General features: G+C 36.8%; 1 protein-coding gene and 1 long non-coding RNA gene across 5 annotated transcripts; both read left to right on the plus strand.

Moving 5' to 3' along the window:
* The first annotated feature begins 790 nt into the window (after positions 1-790).
* Positions 791-8,761, plus strand: LOC115919549. Of its 4 annotated transcripts, none has more exons than XR_004061899.1 (11): positions 791-873; positions 2,527-2,669; positions 3,148-3,211; positions 3,671-3,819; positions 4,207-4,271; positions 4,883-5,031; positions 5,384-5,448; positions 5,983-6,072; positions 6,714-6,772; positions 7,347-7,494; positions 8,153-8,761. It is a non-coding gene; the product is annotated as an uncharacterized LOC115919549 (long non-coding RNA). The 4 variants fall into 4 exon arrangements; XR_004061901.1 differs by having other exon boundaries at positions 6,718-6,772; XR_004061900.1 differs by having other exon boundaries at positions 806-873; positions 2,559-2,669.
* Positions 8,762-9,551: 790 nt separating this feature from the next.
* LOC105446831 lies at positions 9,552-20,235 on the plus strand. Its single transcript, XM_011684153.2, has 15 exons — positions 9,552-10,232; positions 11,912-11,968; positions 12,446-12,502; positions 13,474-13,527; positions 13,896-13,949; positions 14,503-14,619; positions 15,094-15,367; positions 15,736-16,015; positions 16,213-16,449; positions 16,849-16,925; positions 17,328-17,435; positions 18,085-18,293; positions 18,556-18,624; positions 19,117-19,212; positions 19,615-20,235. The coding sequence occupies exons 1-15, from the start codon at positions 10,054-10,056 to the stop codon at positions 19,868-19,870; spliced, it is 2,124 nt and encodes a 707-aa protein (XP_011682455.2). The 5' UTR covers positions 9,552-10,053; the 3' UTR covers positions 19,871-20,235.
* Positions 20,236-20,379: the final 144 nt, after the last annotated feature.

A 20,379-nucleotide genomic window follows, 5' to 3' on the forward strand; every position in this document is an offset into this window, starting at 1 on the left:
ATAGAAGAAGGAAAAATTATGGTGGAATGAGAGGAGCGATTTTTAAAAAAGGAGGGGAGGAAGGGAAAATATCAAAGACAAATTTTATTGGATGAAAGAATGAGAAAAGAACGGACGACTTGTAGAAAAGAAGAAAAAAGGGAGTATAGGGAAAGTTAGGAAACGGACGTTAAAGGCAAAGCCTCCTCAGAAGATATAAGTCGAAAGAAGTGTAAAAAGAGAAACTGTATCGGGGGGAAAAGAGTAATAAAGCGAAAAGGAAAAAGTGAGGGTTCAAATAAAAGGAAAGTAGTAGCGTTGCAAGGATGGAGAATAAAGTGAGATCGAAGTAGATACATGTCGAGTCAGAAGGAGTAGAGTCAACATGAATATAATTTTGAAGTAGAATTGAATAAGATTTGATTTAAATGAGTTTATGTCTCGAGAATAATGCAATTAAAGTATGAGAAATATAAATAATGATAAAAAGAATAAACCTGCATGGATACGTAAGTTTCCCATTTTATCAAGACTGATAAAATTTAAAATGTTTTTTTCATATAATTATACTTAAAGAGCATTTCATTCAATTTATTTATCATAAACAAAATAGACAAGCGAAATCCCCAACTCTTTAGTTAGTACTTTGGAGCTCGGCCATTCTTTACCCGAGTACACCAGCTCCCACTACCCCCCCCCCCCCCCCAAAAAAGGACCATCATATTCATGGTCTCATACGAACAATTTTTAGGACGAGTCCATGGCTTATATGGCGCCATCTGACGTTGGCTGTTGGATACAACACGTGGCTAGCTAATTGTGCGCGAGATATGTTGGCCATTTTCTGAACGAGGGCCCACAGCTCCGGGTGTGCACGCAGTTTGACTGAAGTTTGTAAGTTTAAAGTTAACTTTTTGTGTAGCTTAAACAATACGATCTAAACTGTAACTTATGACTTAGTTAAAGTGCATGACATGCAGTGACTGAATGAGTATTGTAAAGATATTGCCATGATTGTGTGATATGTGTGAGCTTAAATTATTGTCTGCATGCCAGCATGGTCAGTGGTCAGTGGAATTGAACTAGGAATCTTTGGATGTTTTGGAAGTTTGATTTAATTTGGGCAGAATCTGAAGGATTACCAAACTGAAAAATAAATACTTGATGATGTGACATATATAGCAGGGCTGTCAATCCTCCCCACATATTTTGGAGGGAGACTCGCCAGTGCGCCACCACGCCCTAATTGAATTCCTCCCGATCCCGCCTCAAATTTGTAGTAGATCTAGAATCTTCCGACTTATGAAAAAACCTACCACCAAATTAGACCGAATTTTCCGTCTCTTTCGTTCGTTAGCCTCTTATTGGGGTAGGGTCGGCCGGCTCTCTCTTTAGAGACGGAAACCGTCTATACACATTCCCTTGATAACGCCACGGCCATTTCAGGTCGTAGCGTTTTGCCCCCAAAATCCCCCTAAATGTCATTTTACCTCGTGCATGTTATATTGTAAATTAGGCCTAGGCTATAATAAATCAGTTCCACTTACCAACTTGACTGAAATAATCAGTTTAATAGTCCCTTTTTAGGAATTTATGGGTCAAAATCGAAATCCATGTTGAAAAAGATTTTCAAAATGGATTTCGATTTTGACCCATAATTTCCTAAAAAGGGACTATTAAACTGATTATTTCAGTCAAGTTGTTAAGTGGAACTGATTTATTATAGCCTAGGCCTAATTTACAATATAACATGCACGAGGTAAAATTACATTTAGGGGGATTTTGGGGGCAAAACGCTACGACCTGAAATGGCCGTGGCGTTATCAAGGGAATGTGTATAGACGGTTTCCGTCTCTAAAGAGAGAGCCGACCCTACCCCAATAAGAGGCTAACGAACGAAAGAGACGGAAAATTCGGTCTACCACCAAATATGGTTGGAAACCACAATATTAGGCATTAAAGGCACTTTATATCAACGAACATGCCCTACAACGACTCTAAATGACAGAATAATCAATAATCCCAGATATGGGGGGGGGGGGGTTTGAGTAAAAATATTTATAAAAAATAAATTTAAAAAAATGATGTTATTTTGGATTGCTCATTGCCCCCCCCCCCCCAGTCATTTAGAGTTGTTGTAGAACATGTTCGTTGATATAAAGTGCCTTTTCACGAATTTGATATTAATAATATTGGTCTAAGACTCTTAGACCTAGATCTAGTAAGAGAAGAGGCAAAACATGCATTTTGGATGATAATGTAGGCCCGCATTTTTGTTTCCGTTGTCATTATAATCCGGCAATAGATAATGGCGGCTCGCATGTTGTTTTGCATTTTTTAGGGATTAAAGTATTTGAAGTCTTCAAATGATGATTCACATGTCCCTATTGGTCTGAACAACCTTGCTGTCAAACTAAGTTGAATCTGATGTTGACTGTAGTCACTAATCTATGAATAAGCTCTCCCTTGCCTCTGTCTTTTCTAATTCTTACTCAAACAAATTGTTTATTATCAAATAATATCACTTTCTCTTCCATTAATGGGTAGGTGCCATTATTCATTCACCTGATGAAGACCAGTCCTGCTGTAGATTACCATTCTATAATGAGAGGTCTGGTGACTTGATGGAGAGAGCAGCAGTCTACAAACTACGAGGTCCTGGGTTCAAAACCCAATGCTTCTATTGGGTGGTAAGGCACTACTCCCCAGTTACTTAATCCCTCACTTTAAACAAAATACTGTAGTTCTCATTTTAAGCAGACATACATTCTTTGATATTAATCAAGTTAAATACACAAAGTGGTCTGATAAAAACACTTTATGTTTCTATTTTCATTCAGTTTATGATGATTATCCGTTAGACTCTTGAGGAGGATTGGTCCAAAAATACCTCATCACCATGCTGTCAACAAACAATCTGATACTGAATGATAAATAGATTTGTCATGGACAAAGGAGAAATTTATTATTCTACCCCTCATTCCTCTCAAAAGAAAAGAAGTCTTCAAGAAAATGAAGGATGTAGATTTATCATGGACGAAAGGAGAAATTGATTTATTTACCCATTTTGGCTTCTTTTTTTTTAAACTCATGAAAAACCAGCATTTCTAGAAAAATAAAGCATGTAAAACATTTTTTAATTTGTTATTGTTATTTTTATATCCTTAGCCAGTCAGCAGTGGTTGTTAACATAGGATGGTGGACCAGTGAAGGCAATGCTCATGATGAAAAGGTAAGACATGTACATGCCATGCATGTGAGACAGAGAGAGTGATAACATTTTTTTTATTTTACACACATCCTATGTATTTAAAAATGAAACCAAGGTGTCAATATGGGTTTTAATTGAATTGATCTGTACTTAGTCGGCTTGTTCTTGAATGAAGTGTCTACATTTCAGGTATTATGTGTTGTCACTCTGTCACCAGTAGGCCTTGTTTTAGGGGGCTGGGGAACTCGTCCCTTTCTTGCTTGTAAGACTAGTACCTTGGGCATTTTCTAGGGTTTACAGTATTTTGGAGTCTTCAAAGTGATGATTCACATTTCCCTATTGGTCTGAACAACCTTGCTGTCGAACTTGAATCTGATGTTGACTAGTTTCTATAAATAAGTCCTCCCCTGCCTCTGTCTTTTGTAATTCTTACTCAAATTGTTATGAATTTTTCTCATGTTCTCTCCTATTTATGGATAGGTGCCATTATTCATTTACTTGATGGAGACCAGTCCTGCTGTAGATTACCATTCTATAATGAGAGGTCTGGTGACTTGATGGAAAGAGCAGCAGTCTACAAACCATGAGGTCCTGGGTTCAAAACCAAGGTGCCATGCTTCTATTGTGTGGTAAGGCACGACTCCCTGTTTACTTAATCCCTCACTTAAAAAAAAAACACCCGAGTTCTTAATTTTTAAGCAGATACATTCATACATTCTTTGATATTAATCGAGTTGAATACACAAAGTGGTTTGATTAAAACACTTATTTCTATGTTCATTCAGTTTATGATGATTATCCGTTAGACTCTTGAGGAGGATTGGTCCAAAAATACCTCATCACCATGCTGTCAACAAACAATCTGATTCTGAATGATAAATAGATTTGTCATCTAGGCAAAAGAGAAATTTATGATTTTACCCCTCATTCCTGTTGAAAGAAAAGAACTTAAACTTTTCAAGAAAATGAAGAATGTAAAACATTGTTTTTCTATTCATTTTTATTGGTATCCCTAGCCAGTCAGCAGTGGTCCTTGATATTGGATGGGTGGACCAGTGATGGCAATGCTCAGGGTTGAAAGGTAAGACATGTACACGCCATGCATGAGAGAGAGAGAGATAGTCACAACCTTTTTTAAAGTTTACACACATCATATCTACTTAAGATTGATACACAGATGTGAATATCAGTTTTAATTGAATTGATCTGTCATTAGATGGCTTGCTCATATATGCAGTGTCCACATGTCAGTTATGTGTTTTTACTCTCGTCATCAGAAGGCTTTTCGGGGTTGGGGAACTCATCCCTACTTTGCCTGTAAGACTGGTTACTTTGGTATTTTCTAGGGTCTAGTTGAATGATCTAATGCAAGTTAACATTTAATATTTCTTTATTGAATATTAATTTTAATTATTTGTATGCGCCTTGAGCATCTCTAGAAGATGGATATGTTGCGCTTTATAAATATTGTTATTATTATTATGATTATTATTACAGTATTTGGAGTCTTCAAATGATGATTCATATTTCCCTATTGGTCTGAACAACCTTGCTGTCAAACTAACTTGAATCTGATGTTGACTCTAGTTCTTATAAATAAGTCCTCCCCTGTCCTCTCCTCTGTCTTTTCTAATTCTTACTCAATCAAATTGTTTATTAAATAATATCACTTTCTCTTCTATCCATGGATAGGTGCCATTCTTTATGTACTTGAAGAAGACAAGTCCTGCTGTTGAGTGCCATTCTATAATGAGAGGTCTGGTGACTTGATGGAAAGAGCAGCACTCTACAAACTACGAGGTCCTGGGTTCAAAACCAAGGTGTCATGCTTCAATTGTGTGGTAAGGCACTACAAAATTAAGCAGTTGTATATTTATACATTCTTTGATATTTATCGAGTTGAATACACAAAGTGGTTTCTTAGGGAGATTAAGTGAAGATTAAAAACACTTATGTTTCTATGTTCATTCAGTTTATGATGATTATCCGTTAGACTCTTGAGGAGGATTGGTCCAAAAATACCTCATCACCATGCTGTCAACAAACAATCTGATACTGAATGATAAATAAATTTGTCATGGACAAAGGAGAAATTTATTATTTTACCTCTCATTCCTGTAAAAAGAAAAGAACTATAACTCTTCAAGAAAATGAAGGATGTAAAATATTGTTTTTCTACTGCTCTTATTTTAGTTTCCTAGGTCAGTCAGCAGCAGTCGTGAACATCGGATGAAGGTCCCAATGCTCAGGATTGAAGGGTAAGTAAGACATGTGTGTGAGGAGTTGAGACCACTTTTTAAGGTTATACACCCCTAATGTAATTTGTAATGATACCACGGTGTAAACAATTAAGCTTTTGTGCGATTATTTTGTGCCGACTTATTATTGTTTATTTGATCTGGCATTAATTGGCTTGTTCATGAAACATGTAAAATTTAATTTGATGTTGCTCTGTCATCAATAGGATTGGAGAAATGGGATTTATCCCGTTCCCTGTCTGCATGACTGGTTACTTTGGCATTTTCTAGGCTTTAGATTATCAGGAGTCCTCAACGTGATGATCCAATTCCCTATTGGTCTGAACAACCTTGATGTCCAATATGAATCTGATGTTGACTCTTTTACTTAAAATCATAAACTTCCTTTCATTCTCCTAACCAAATTCTTAATGGCCTCAATTTTATCTTTATGCAACGTATCATTAGATATTTTATTACGGCTTGTAATGGGAGGATAATGCATTATGAGGTACTTTATTCTAACCCTTTTATTTGTACTCTTTTTGCCCATAGTTATAAATAGCCAAGATCTTCATCTATTGATGTGGAATCCTGTCCTGTCCTGTCCTGTCCTGTCTTGTCTTGTAGATTCAGAATTGAGAGGTGAGTAACATTTGGAATGGACCGGAATGAAGTGATGGAAACTTTGAATACCATTATTGTACTATAGCGTATATCACTTCTAAATTTTCTAAATCATCACCACAAGCTGATTTGAAAATGCTCTGAAGCAGTTTATGACATTTTCCTTCAGCTTTATACTTGTTTTGCTTGCTTTGCTTATTTCTTAGCTTTTCCTATCCATTGAGACACTTTTAAAGGTATAATACACTGTAAAAGAACTGTTCTTTTCTTGTTATTCTTATTTTGAAGAACAGTCCTCAAAGTTGGTATTAATTATACAATGTACAATTCTGATGTAGAGAGCAGTTGCTGGTCATACTGAAGGAAAACAAATTCTTGCTTCATACCAAGCTTTAGATGGGAATGAGAAAATGAAGAATACACCCCCATGAAAAATGTAACATTCATCTACTTTCATTCAGTTTATGATGATTATCCGTTAGACTCTTGAGGAGGATTGGTCCAAAAATACCTCATCACCATGCTGTCAACAAACAATCTGATTCTGAATGATAAGTATTTGTAACTTTGGCATAATTTCATGTTGGAAGAGGAGTGTACGAGTGAACAATAAGACTTAATTTTCTGTTTGTTTCTTTACTCTTTGCATCGTTGGTCAGTTAGTTGGTAAGAAGTCAACTTGGTCGATGAAGTCTACGGAACTTGCTGGGAAAAAAAGGTAAGAGAGATGGTCAGCTTTTAGCATATGTGAGGTGTGGCTTTAACTTAGAAGTTGTAGTTTTAACTTGGGAGTCTTACACTTCAATATGTACTAGCATAAATTGAAACAAGTTTTTGAGAATTTCGTCCTTTGTGCATATTTTACACCAACTTGGTACATTATCATAGCTGCCAACCTTTCCTATTTTGAAGGAATGATTCCTAATTTTTGGCCATCACACTAATGTTATGAATCCTAGATTCCTCTCTTCTGATGAAAACTTTTAAATAGTAAACAAAATGGCCGTATTCTTAATTTTGCCTTCAGATGTTCTTAATTTTTGCTTTGAAAGGTTGGTTGTTATGTATTTTGATGAGTCTTATAAGTGATGATTCTAAATTTCCCTATTGGTCTGAATAGCCATGCTGTCATCAAACATGAATCTGATTTTGACTCGTATTTTGTTTAACCACCTAACTTTCTTAGCTTCATTTTCTAAATCCTAAAAAGGCCCTTCTTTGTTCTGCTGGTTATGAAAAAAACATTTGTATCTGTTTATACGCTTTTTCTCTCCCTTTCTCAAATTCTTTAGCTATCTCAACATCTCTCTTTGTTTGATGGAAACCTGTCTTTGGGCAGATTCAACCATGAGTGGATGTGCTGACTCTGTAGTTAGAGCAGTGGTCTGGAAATTAGGAGATCCTGGTTTCAAACCAAGTCAGTGTGCCTCTGTCTTGAAGGTGAGACATTTATTCTCCAAATAGTGTTTGAGTTGTGATAGGGCTTACTTAGTCTAGGCTCCCAGGTCACACAGACTATTAATAAGTGTTAACTTACATCTTGGCAGTAGAGTAAAGTACATAAACAAATATATCAGCATTAATTATGAGAAAAGAATGACTGATACGCTAAGTTCATACTATTTAGAATTCACTGTTTATTATTAACATCGAATTAAAATTAGTGTTTCTGATTTGTGTAAGAAATAAGGGCATGTTTAATCCCATATATTAGCATGTCTACTTATAGTTTTTGGATTTTTTTTTTTTTTAAAGCAAGTGATATTCTTTGTTATAGCAAGAAGATTTGGTAAGTGTGAGGAAATGTAGAATAATGCTTGGTATTGAATTATCAAAATTTATCCATTTTCATTCAGTTTATGATGATTATCCGTTAGACTCTTGAGGAGGATTGGTCCAAAAATACCTCATCACCATGCTGTCAACAAACAATCTGATACTGAATGATACAAAATGTAAACAAATTTGGCTTGTTTTACCATGTGCCACGATTTAGATTTCTTGATTGTGAACTGTTTTGTCTGCAAACACAGGTATCATGAATCCTGTTTGTAAAAATAATTTTTCAACCTCTTCAATCAATTTTTCTTATGTATAGATCAGAAAAGACTCTGGCAGTGTTTGAATCAGCAGAGAAGACGAACAGCCCAACAGAAGACGTGTACAAGAAATGGGTGAGTTGTTCAGAAAACGTGTGTGTTGACATCGAGTTCTAGGCCAAGCCACTTAGTTCCATATATGAACAAATAAACCCAACCACAAAATCAACGTTAACCCAACCCATTCATGGGGATTCAGGATAGTGCAACTATTTGTGCGGTCTACAGTATACAGTGTATTTCTAGTCTGGTGTGAGGGACGTACTAGAGTTGGGTTTACCATCTGGTGTATGGAAGGAATTAAGAATTTGGCTTATGTTGAGCATTGACCGCAAAGCAAGCAAAGCACATTGTACAACCTCTCTTTAGGATATCGTCATGGAAACCACTTGTATGTCAAGCAGTGGCACAGATGTTAAAGTTATACATGCACTTTATTAGTCGAGACTCTTGATGATGATTTCTATCTTTTTTCCCCAGCTTATCGATATATGCTGATAACCATGTGAAATTAAGCCAGTACAAATCTGAATTAGACCTCGACTAAAAGCATGTCATACTTAATGTAGGGTACTGTTAATCAAGATCACCATTTGATTTGATTCAATTCAATTTGATTTAACTCAAATTTATATGTTACCTGGTAAGGGGAGCCTTCCAAAGTTGCGACTGTGTCGCGACGCGTCGGGGCGCAGAGCAGGATATGAGAACAAAGGAGGCGCCTTTATGCGCCCATTAGCGCCTTTTTGCGTCGGATAGGAGAGGACTTCAGTTGGTTGCCAGCTCATTAAAATCTGGCTATTGTTTGGAGTCTCATTGTTACGAAATTACCCCGCTGGGGCGCGCCCCGGTGAAGCACTTGACATTTGTGAATGGGAGCTTAAACTTTGAATAGCTTTCGCGCCCTTTCGCGCCCGGTCCGGCGCATTAGTTATTCATGTAGTGCCCGCTTGTGTGTCGCTCTCGTCTTGCGAGATTTGACTCTGAAAAGCATTACTTTGGCTACTGATTTGTTTTAATATTATTTTACGTACATGAGAGAGTTACCAGGAAATGATGTTTGAAATTTCACCCCAAACATATCTCAAGAAGAAATTAGTTTATCATTCTGTGTCAAAGAATTTTATCGAATATTTCTTTGCGACGAAGGGGGGGGGGGGGGGGGGGGTTACATCCGCGGCCAGTTTTAGATCTAGGTCATTGTTAAGAATAACTAAAATACGTATATATAGTGCTGAATAGGGGCCACGTGTTATCGAAAGAGCGTAGTGCGTTCTAGAACATATACAAGCCATGGCAATTCGTTGAATTGCTTCTCGTAACAGAACTGTCTCACTGTCTAAATAAGGATCCATCCGGGGGATCCATCATGCACGTGTTGGTATCAAGTAGTAAACGGAATTAAAGCTAACATCCAGTAGTGGTAATGTTGAAAAAATCATTGAAACAGTTTCTATTCAAATTCACACTGATTGTTAATCAGTACAAATAAAAGACTCTTGCTAAACGAATTTGAACGAAATTGTTTAATTGCGGAGAAAAGAGCAAAATAAACGTTGAATTTATCATCGGTCGGGGTTGGTACAAACCGAAATTCAAAATTACTGATATCTCTGTTTAGCTCCCTCATTCGGCAGCAACTCGATATAATTCTCGGTTGGCGATATCATTTGGGCCGGAAAAGCCAAACGTACACAATGAAAACGCTGTAGATCTAGACGCACTTGTGTACTTCCATTATCGATCGGTTGTTTATTTACATTGTCTTCACTTCATTCATGCGCGTTTCAGATGTGAACTTGTCCGTATTTGAACTTGAAGAAGCTTTTGTATTTATTTCTGCGTGAATATATAGTTATATCATAATCTTCAATAAATATCGTGACTTGTCTTGAGCGTTATGGAAGATATGGATCGGCGAAAGGCCCGGCGAAAGGAGACCAGGGCGGCATATGAAACTAGACGGGGGTCGCGGAGTCGACTTTCACTATCGACGAAGGTGCATGGAATGTTTAGAGAGACGATGTCTTCCGCCGGTACCGACCAAAATGACAGCTTTTTGGAGCTCCTGCTACAAACGTAAGTAGCTTATATTATAAGAAGGGAACATGTGCTTTCCAACTTTTCCGTCTTTCTTCTCAAAGTAACAATACTAACCAAGAGTTAAAATGATTAGAATTGGACTAGACCCTCCAGCTCCATGCTTTATTGTAATGAACAATTACTTAGCTGTAATGCAGGTATGTCTGACAAGACATGCAACTCAACAATAGCCAATGATTGGCGGTGTTGAGCCATTTGTGGAAATTATTAAATTATTGAATATGGAGCTGAGCTAGCTGTGCCACGTCATGTGTGGCAACAATTGTATCTGTGCTAGACTGGCCATCCAATCATTAAACATTATGAAAATATGATTAAATTTAACTTAGAGTCTTAAAGGTTATCCTAGAATCTAAGTTAGATTACTATCATGTTCAATCATGTATAACTCCCGGTGGGGTCACTCAATGTGACTTCCGGACCGCATGATCGTTACCAAAATCGCGGAAAAAGGGGTCAATTTCAAGCAATGTCCGCGGACAAAATATTCCTCGAAATAAAGAAAATAGGGGTGCACAGGTGTCCCCGAAATTGATAAATAGGGGTCAGGAAAAGGGAAAAGAGAAAACCGGGAAGGGAAAAGAGAAAACCGGGAAGAAAAATTCTCGGAGCCGAGTCTTGTCCTTGAAATATGGTAAAATAGGGGTAAATTTGCGAAAATGTCCTTACAATCTTATAAATAGGGGTATTCCAAAGTACGATTTTGTCCTTGTTTTGACGTGAAAAAGGGGGTTAAATTTCACAAAATGTCCTTGAAATTGACCGCAAAAGGGGGTTATATGCATTGGTGGTAACGGTCATACGTGTCACTCTTTGCAGGGGAGTGACCCCACCGGGGTATAACTAGGTCTAGATCTATAACAGTATAGATTCTAGATCTAAGTGTTAAAAACATAATAGATCTATTTCTGGATATCTAGATCTAGAGTCTATGTCTAGATGAATTTTATTTTTGACCGGCTATCATTGGCTACACCTATATGTACGCCACTGCAGTGCTGCACGCCAGAGTACTAGAATTTTGCAGGGGATCGTTATGCCCTACTTATATATCTGCGACCCTGAAAAATGTATTAAAAATAACTACAACTCGTAGTGTCTCCTCCGTGTCTGAGTGCATGGCTTCATTTCAGATGGCAACACTTTGTTGACTGTTATATATTTTTTTTGTCAGGCTAAGCTTGCTATTCTTCTATTGATTGTTGTAATATTATGACCTATATATACTATAGGCCAGGATCCAACAGATCGTCTATCTGGTCTACAAGCTTGTTAAAATTTATTATAATAAAGATTCCAATGCCTCAAAATGACATTTCTGAAACAGATCTCAGTGGCTTGATGTTGGTGTGCTGTTTGTTTATTTATTTATATATTTAATTTTGGTGACACAGATTGTGTATATTTTTATTTGTGTGTGTGTGTCTGTAAAATATCACCTGGCTGTATTTATGTCATGTTTTGGCATTTACGCTGAAAATAAAAACAGAATTTCAAGCTCCTGTTAATTGTACAAAATTGCCATTTAATTGCTTATATGTACAAGATATATTTAAAATTGCAAAAATTATAAGTTATGAAATAGTCTACCGTGTCTTTTGTTTTTTAAATGAAATTATCAATTAGTTTTATTTTTGTTGTCTCGTCAAACATAGGTATCAAGAACATTCTGAAAACTGTTCCACTTCCAGCGTGAGAAATACAGGAGACAGGTAAGATTTTCTTTTATTGTTGGACTAATATATTATTTATGAAAAATTAGCATGAAGTTATGTGTATTTTTTTAAAGTATCCGTACAAGTATGATTTTCTTTTAGCACGGGGGGGGGGGGGGGGGGGGGGGGGAATTTGGTGAAGTACTTGTTTCATGTCTGACGTGAAATGTTTATTGTCACCATAGCTCAATTTTTTGGTGCTGTAATTTTTGTTAGTTTTTTATGAAAAAATTGTTAAATTTATGGGTTTTATCACTACCTTATTGTTTTATTGAAAGAAAAAGTACTTGTAAGCATTAAATCGAAGCTAAATAAACACATTCTGTGAAAAGATATGTGCCAGATTATTACTTCTTCGTGATTGTATACATTTGACAACTTGCATACGGTAATAAGCATGGAGGATGTGATGTGACTGTATCGATGAATGTAATTTGATTAAACCCTATCTATTCTTCATGTATCTGCTTTCAGGAGATGTCCATTGGTAGCATCGACACCAGTTAAGACAGTTACAGGCCAAGTTGACAGGTAAGTTTTCTTATAGCAATGTTAAAACCAAGACAATTTAATTGACCCTTAGTTTTGGTGTATTGAACAATTCGTCGCTGTTTTCACGAAGTGACGGTAGTGAAAAAAAAATTGCATTCACTTCGCGTTACGATTTTCCTCACTACCGTCACTTCGTGAAAACAAGGACGAATTTGATCATTTATCTTGTTTTCTTTTCTTACTGTGTAAATTTTCATCTGATGATTTTTTTTTTTTGTTGTCCTTAGTTACATGTACATTATTTGTTCTATCTCTTTAATCACTGAGCGGCAAATGCCAGAACGTTGCGAATTTGGATTCGCCAACATTTCTGATGAATGTTGGCAAAAATCAATGACTTTTAGTGACGTTTAGCATGTGAGCGAATGTTACTGAAAGTGTTTACGAAAAGGCAGTTGGTGACTATTAGTGTCTGTAAGCAAATGTTAGCGACAGTTTTTGCGAAGATTACCAACTATTTGCCAATCCTTTCCTACTATTTGAGACCTTTTGATAACTCCTGGTACTCAATGGGTCAATTTTTATAAGGAACCATATGGTAACATGGTCGCTACCATAGGCGAATCAAACAGAACTGTTTTCCAAACCCCTGCAGCTGTTTGCGGAAAAATAGATTCGAAATTTGTTTTGAACATGTTCAAAATTTCTCTGCGGCAAAAAAAAAAATGTTTGCGAACTTTCTTGCAATCTTTTACGAACCCTGGCGAAACCCAGAATTTGAGATAGGGCCTTTTGGGCTTTCATCTGTAATCATTATTAGTTTAAATGTTACCCTCAATTTATTTGTATAATACCTTTATATTTCAATACCGTTATATCTAGAATTTAAATTCAATTAAAACTTGATTTTAAAGATATTTTAATAGATTGATTCGAAGGTGAAATCAACACCAATACATGTACTTGAGAAGTATCTGAATAATTTTTCACCCTTTTTAATTATCTTCTAGCGGCTCAGATGTGCCATCTCTTCCGTCATCTGTAGGTTCTATCCACACTACCCGGTAAGTTTGCCTTTACTTGTTTTAAATACTCAAAAATATATCTTAAAAATTCTAAGATTAACAACATATTTCAGAGTTTGAATTTAAGCACTTGTCAGTAGTTTTAGATTATAAGTTGTTGTGATATTTTGTTCTTCTAAAGGGGAATACCAAACAAATGAGAGGTTAAAAATTGTTGTAATTGCTCCAAGATTCCCACATAGGACAGATATGTGGAAAAACAACAAATTGTAATATATTAATATTTTAAATCTAATTTTTGATTCAAATTTTGCATTTTTACTATCTTAACTAAAAATAAAAATATTTTAAAGATAATTCTTATTCTACATGTACCTTTTTCATTTCACATTATTTCATGAAAATAGATCTTCCAGTCACAACACAGAGGATTCTGTTGCAAGTGAAACAAACAAGTTTGAGTAAGTTATTTAATTGTATATTTTAATTCACAAGTTTTACTTTACTTTTAATTAGATATGCATTTGTATATTGTGTTCATCAACGCATACCTATGACAGACCTGTTTCGTCTGCACAGTTCTGCTTTCTCTTTATCGCTATATCTCAAGTCCTGCTTGAGGTATGAATTTGTATGCTTGGTGGCAGTATGTATAATGTATCATCATAGAAAGACAATCTGATTACATTGTGGGATATGTAGGTCAAAGTTCACAGGGGTCAATCTTTTAAATTACAGGTATTTTCTTCAGACTTGGTGATAACATGTACCATAATAGGAAGACTATCTGATTAGATTATGGGGTATGTAGATCAAAGGTTGAAAACCCGCCATCCCCCTCCCCCCCCCCCCCCCCCCCCCCCTCCCCACTCAGTGCTATTTAGGGTACGCATATGCTCATTCCCTCCCTTATCTCTCAGGACTGGCAAAATTTCTGAACACCTCTTTTGCAGGCTTTTCACTTAATGTTTCTGTTTGTCTTGTTTGTCTTGTTTGTCTTGTTTGAACACGCAGTATCAGTGTCAGTTTCGTGGAGAAAGGGGACTACATCTACCCAAAAGAGCCCATCGTCGACGTGGAAAATGATTCTGACTTTGAGGACCCAGAGGCTACATTAAGTCTACAAATCGGGTAAATTTCATTGATCATTTTAGGTCTTTCACAATGGATAATAGATGGAGGTGTGTATGTGTGTGTAAAGGGGGGGGGGGGGGTGTTATTACCTCCATGAAAAAATTCATGCCCCAAAACCCATTCTGAATAGGGTTAGAAATTATTCAACGTTCAACATGCATTAGTGTAAAAACTTCAAGTGACACGAATATGGGGTCATGAGAAGAAAAAAAAAAGGTAAGACATTGCAATTCCTGTTAATATTGCATCTACATGTATGACAGCATCACACTTCAATCTTGCTTGGGAAAATTTTCAAAATTATCTTAGTAAACTATCCCCAAAATTCCAGAGTTCCATAAAGAGTGGATTCATATGTTTCAAGAAAACAAATTAACATGATGTTTGTTTGCAGAGTCAAATAGAGAGCTACTTACATCCTATCTTACCTTGTTTAGACACTCTTTTTTTTTTTTTTTATTCACTTTGTAGGGAGGATTGCAGAGGACTTGAGGCGGTTGGACCAGAAAACGACGTGTTGGGGGAGGTAACAGATGGACAGGGAGACATGACGAGTGAGTTCACCAGATCTGGGCTACACAAAAAGATTGGTGCAGAGGAAGGAGAGGAAATGGAGCTCTACATCATTTCCAAAGAGCGATTGGTGGACTTGGCCACCAAGGCAAAGTCTCGATGCCAGAGATGCGGGTCTAGTGTGCAAGTTGCTGTGCGTCATGCCAATGGCAGTGCAGCACACGTAGACTGGGTAATGACCTTGGTTTTATATTTTCTTTTGTTATTTTTGTTATAGAATATGATGTTATACATATTGATTGTGTTTTCACGCTTTTGTCAATGATTATTATGTTCTTCTATTTAGAGATTTCTTATTAATGTTGCCCATGTTTAGGAGCATTTATACATTATTATAATAATGGTAATGATGGCCACTAGCATAATGTTGAAGGGAGCTATGTATCCCCATTTCTTTTACTCCTCCAGACCAAGATATACATAACAAATTCAGTAAATACAGTTTTGAAGTGTTGAAGTACCTTTTTTTAGTAAGGATGGCTCTGTGTATGATGGAGAAATGGTATTAATGAGCAAATTTAATTTTCCTCTTTATTGCAGGTATGTCCAGATGGTCACACAACGCCATCCTGGTGCTCGCAGGAGACTATCAATGGGTCACACATCGGGGACATCAAACAGGCCAGTGCAATTCTCTTAAGTGGAAACAACTTCCAAAAAATAAAAATGATGTCGCAGTTTATGAGGCTCCACTGCATAAACAAAACAACTTTCTACCAGCTGCAGAAGAAATACCTGTGTACGTGTGTCGAGAAGTACTGGGAGGGAGTGCAGAGGGAGACCCTAGCCAAGCACTCTGGAACACCCGTAGTCCTGTGTGGTGAGTTATTACAAGTAGTAGATTTGTCGTTCTCTCCAAGTTAATGGCTTTCAAATCCAAAGCAATGTTTATAAGATAGAGATGCATTATGTTACCTTTGTGTAAAAGTATGATTTCATAATAAAATTGGATATAAATGTGCATGAAAGAAGAAACTCTTTCTAATGAATACTTATGTACTATAACTTTTTTTGTAGGGGACGGACGCAATGATAGCCCTGGGTTCTGTGCCCAATACCTCACCTATACGCTCATGGAGCATGATACAAAGGACGTATTCAACGTTCACTTTGTTGACAAGAGGGAAGTGGACATGAAGAGTCCAGTGATGGAGGCAAAAGCATTCAAAGAAAGCCTCCATCAATTGGAGGAAAAAGGCGTCCACATCCAAGAGATCGTCACCGATGCTCACACCTCGATAGCCAAGCACATGAGTATGTATTATTTATTTTGTAGTTGAACCATTTAGTTTCATCAAGATGATTTAATACATTTTTGAAGCAGTTATGCGTCTTCTCCGAATGAAGATTACAGCCATGTGTGTTGGCTCCTCAAACAACTGAACAGACCACATTCAATTCTTCTTATGTGGGGGTATTTACATTAGTTCTAAACATTTATTCAATGATTTTGTGACTCAAAGCCATTTAAATAAAATGATTTAGGTTGTTAAATGTAGTATGACCTTATCAAAATATGAATGTTTCAGATGTTTCCAACCATGTACCATTGATTGTATGATGGATCAAATGATTGGAACACAATGCCTGGCAATGTTGAGTGACCAAAAAAGTACCATATATAGTCATAGTGGTATCATATTTATTTTTCAGGGGAGAAACGGCCAGACATCACTCACTCCTGGGACGTGTGGCATGGTGCCAAGAATCTGGGAAAGAAGCTGTCCAAGGTAAGGACAAATTCAAATAAAATTGTTTCAGAGGAAAGGTGATATCTGTTATTTCATGCCGGACAGTACATTTGTATTCTGTAATTTTTTTTTTTTAATGAACACACCCTGCACAAAATTGTACATTACAATATGAATTGGATGATGGAATCACAAGTCTTGAGCTGAGTTGAACATCTGCATATATGTCATGACGACTATGTAATTATTTACATGATCTGGACAATGTTTAAATTACCCTTTGTACCTGTTTAATTTTTTTAAATATGTTGTGTTGTATGGTTCCAAATTTGCACTTCTTTGGATCAATGTTTATGAAGGCTATGATGCCTGTGATTTAAGAATTGTGTATAAGAGTTTACATGTATTTTCTTATTTGTTTCAATTTTTCACCTTTTCCAGGTGTCCGCTAGAGCAGCTACGAGGCGTTTGGTGTTTTGGATTAGGCATGTGGTGCTCCATTTTTGGTACTGCGCAAAGGAATGTGGCAGGGATACTAGGGCTTTGAAGGTGAGTTTAGATAATTATAGTGTTGACAGTACTTTTGTCACGAGGATAGACCATGAGGAGGTGGGGTGATAAATACATAAAATATAAAGATAGGAAGGCTAAATCCGGGTCATAGGTTTTTCAAATTTCTTCCCTATTTTTTCTTTGAAATTCATTTTGAATATTGTCCCAAGTGCAAGGAATGCATCAATATTTTTTTGCGATTTGTGAAAGAGGTTTCACTTTTTCAAGATTTGCCAACAAGGCTTCAAATATTTAAATTTTGCATGATCTATAACACAAATTTCCCAAAGCAGATTCAAGAAAAGATGAAACGTCACCCTCATGGAAAACAACATGAAAATGATATTGGGTAAAGTGCTTCATCTTAAAGTTCATTTGGCTTTAGGCTTAATGTGTGCAAGTACAAAGAGATGGTTGCATATATGGGCAAACATCTTTAGGGCTACTTTCAAGGTAATGCATATCAAACTGTTGACAGTGTGGAGTGGAAATAATTTATCCATTTACATTTTTTTCCACAATGCAAGTTGCATTTCCATCATTCAATTCCTGCTTCACTACTTCTAAAGACAGGTCAATAAATGCTGGTATTTAAGTTTTTCCTTATCACAATTTCATTTATTTTTATGACTGATTGAATTATCAGGCAAAATGGCATGGGCTCACCCACCATGTAACGAACAAACACACCTGGATCTCTGGAATGGGACAGTCAAATACATGCGACCATGGAGAATTGGAGAATCCAGACAGGGAGGAGTGGCTGAGCCCAGGAGACAATGCTCACAAAGCACTGGTGGAGGTGGCCTACGAAAGGAAGTTCATCAATAACATGCGCTACTTCTCCAATTTCAGGTATTTTCATATCCATCAGTTATATGCCCTCATTCATAGAAGTCTTAGTCTAAATCACTAGACTCTCAAGTTGGCTGTCAACTCGTTCATATGTCCCACTTTATTGTTACTATCACCACATTAGAAACATGAACTTCTCTCTTTAAGCAATGATAATTTGTCAAATGCCTATGAATTTATGGCATATTGCCTGATTAATACAATCTTGAATGTCATGACAAGAACATTTCATTATGTTTTCTTGTTTTTCTCCCAAATACAGACACACCGGTACATTGGAATCCCTCCACAACCATATCCTAATGTACGCTTCCAAGCGGTATTCATTTGAGTAAGTACCTACCTTGTACATCCCCTTTATACTATAGCTGTTACCTCAGTAGTAATACAGATGACATGGCTCTTAATGAATATGATTAGTTACTTGTTACTTTATTGACATTTTGCTGGTCCAAAAAAGGAATCTAATGCCATAACGAATTACGATTCAGAATTACCTTCACCTACTTTTTGTTGAAATGCGATTCCATTATCAGAGCTGAATTTTAGCTTACCTTTATAATCTTGGGTATAAATGTTAATCTCCACTCGAACCCCGGCTGCGTCATACCAAAAGACGTTAAAAGATGGGAGTTGTTGCTACCTTGTTTGGCGTTCAACAATAAGGGATAGAGCAACGTCGATCTGGCGCTGCTCAGTGGCTGCCGGGCTCACGATCAATTGGGCAAAAAGAATTTCCATTTCGGTTTAATAACATTTGGAGTGGACTATTAGGCTATTATTATTATTGTTATTATTATTATTGTCATTTTTGTTAATGCAGGTACCCAGCCTACAGAGCTAGGAACCTCTTGGCAGTAATCGACTACATGGCTCACAAAGACAGGCCTGTGACGACTGATGATCAGGGGAAGCAGAAGTATGTTGTGCATTTTTGTTGGTGTTGTTAGTTTAAACTCTAATAATTTTTGTCTTTTTGTGTTGTAAAATGAGAAACTTTAAGTAGGAACATGAAAACAAAAGAGTCGTAAAGTTAAAATTCAAGAAATATATATTAACAGGTGTTTTTGTTTTGGCAGGAAGGTATAAGGAATTGTATTTCTATGGCACTACTTAACTAAATTCCTGTTCAGTATAACACAAATCTGATTATAGAAAAAGTAATCACCAGAATTTGAAATTCTCAGGGAGGCTAAATGCAATTTTTTTTTTCAGTCAACATACCAAAAGGTTGTGAAAGTGATGATATGCATTGCCTTCGACTTTCCATTTTTTTGGTGGTATTGTTACTCATTACATTCTTTATTTCATTTCCCCACAGGCATGTAGCGGTATGGTCGAAGCATGCCAAGAACTATGTGGCACGGCCTGTGATGGTTCCTAAGACATACTCGTACATCCCAGTTCTCATGAGGGACATCCTTGCAAGGAGAGAGAGAGATGAGATGCCCCTCTTCGCCAAAACAGGACTGATGCCAGGAGATCCTCGGGCAATCCGACCACGTCTTGCTCCCTTTCCGCCACCCTCCATTGAAGAAATATTGGGCAGGAGACATACCCGACTAGATGGCAACTGATGGCAACTACATGGCCACACTTGTGCAGTGATTATATTTTGTTAATAATCATAGCTATGTCATATTCCAATCAAAGCTATAATGGTTTTTATGATGCATGATTTTCGTGATATGAAGTTGGATGTCAATAGTAATAGGCATATTTTTCTGTTGAGTCAGATATACTGTTGCACTTAGCACTATATGGAAATTCCCTTGCATGTACAATTACAGGTGTGCAACTTGAACATGAAATTACATGCACTTTGATTGTGTTGATAAAATGACTTGAACGTTTGAAGAGAAGGTTGAGTTCTGGGAAGAGGTGAAAAATAATTTGTGAACGTTATCATTCTTATTATGCAAGTGTGGAAGAACATCAGAAAAGCCTGGCTCTTCGAATGCCTTCATATTCTAAATATGTCATGTAACATCGTAAAACTCTGGGGTAGGATTTTTACGCCACGTGTTCGTGTAGTCCCATATACATCTTTCTGTGTACAGTGTTTGTAACTTTACCAAGACTTGGC

The sequence above is a fragment of the Strongylocentrotus purpuratus genome, unplaced genomic scaffold, assembly GCF_000002235.5.
Source record: "Strongylocentrotus purpuratus isolate Spur 01 unplaced genomic scaffold, Spur_5.0 spur5_scaffold_6, whole genome shotgun sequence".
Taxonomy (NCBI): domain Eukaryota; kingdom Metazoa; phylum Echinodermata; class Echinoidea; order Camarodonta; family Strongylocentrotidae; genus Strongylocentrotus; species Strongylocentrotus purpuratus.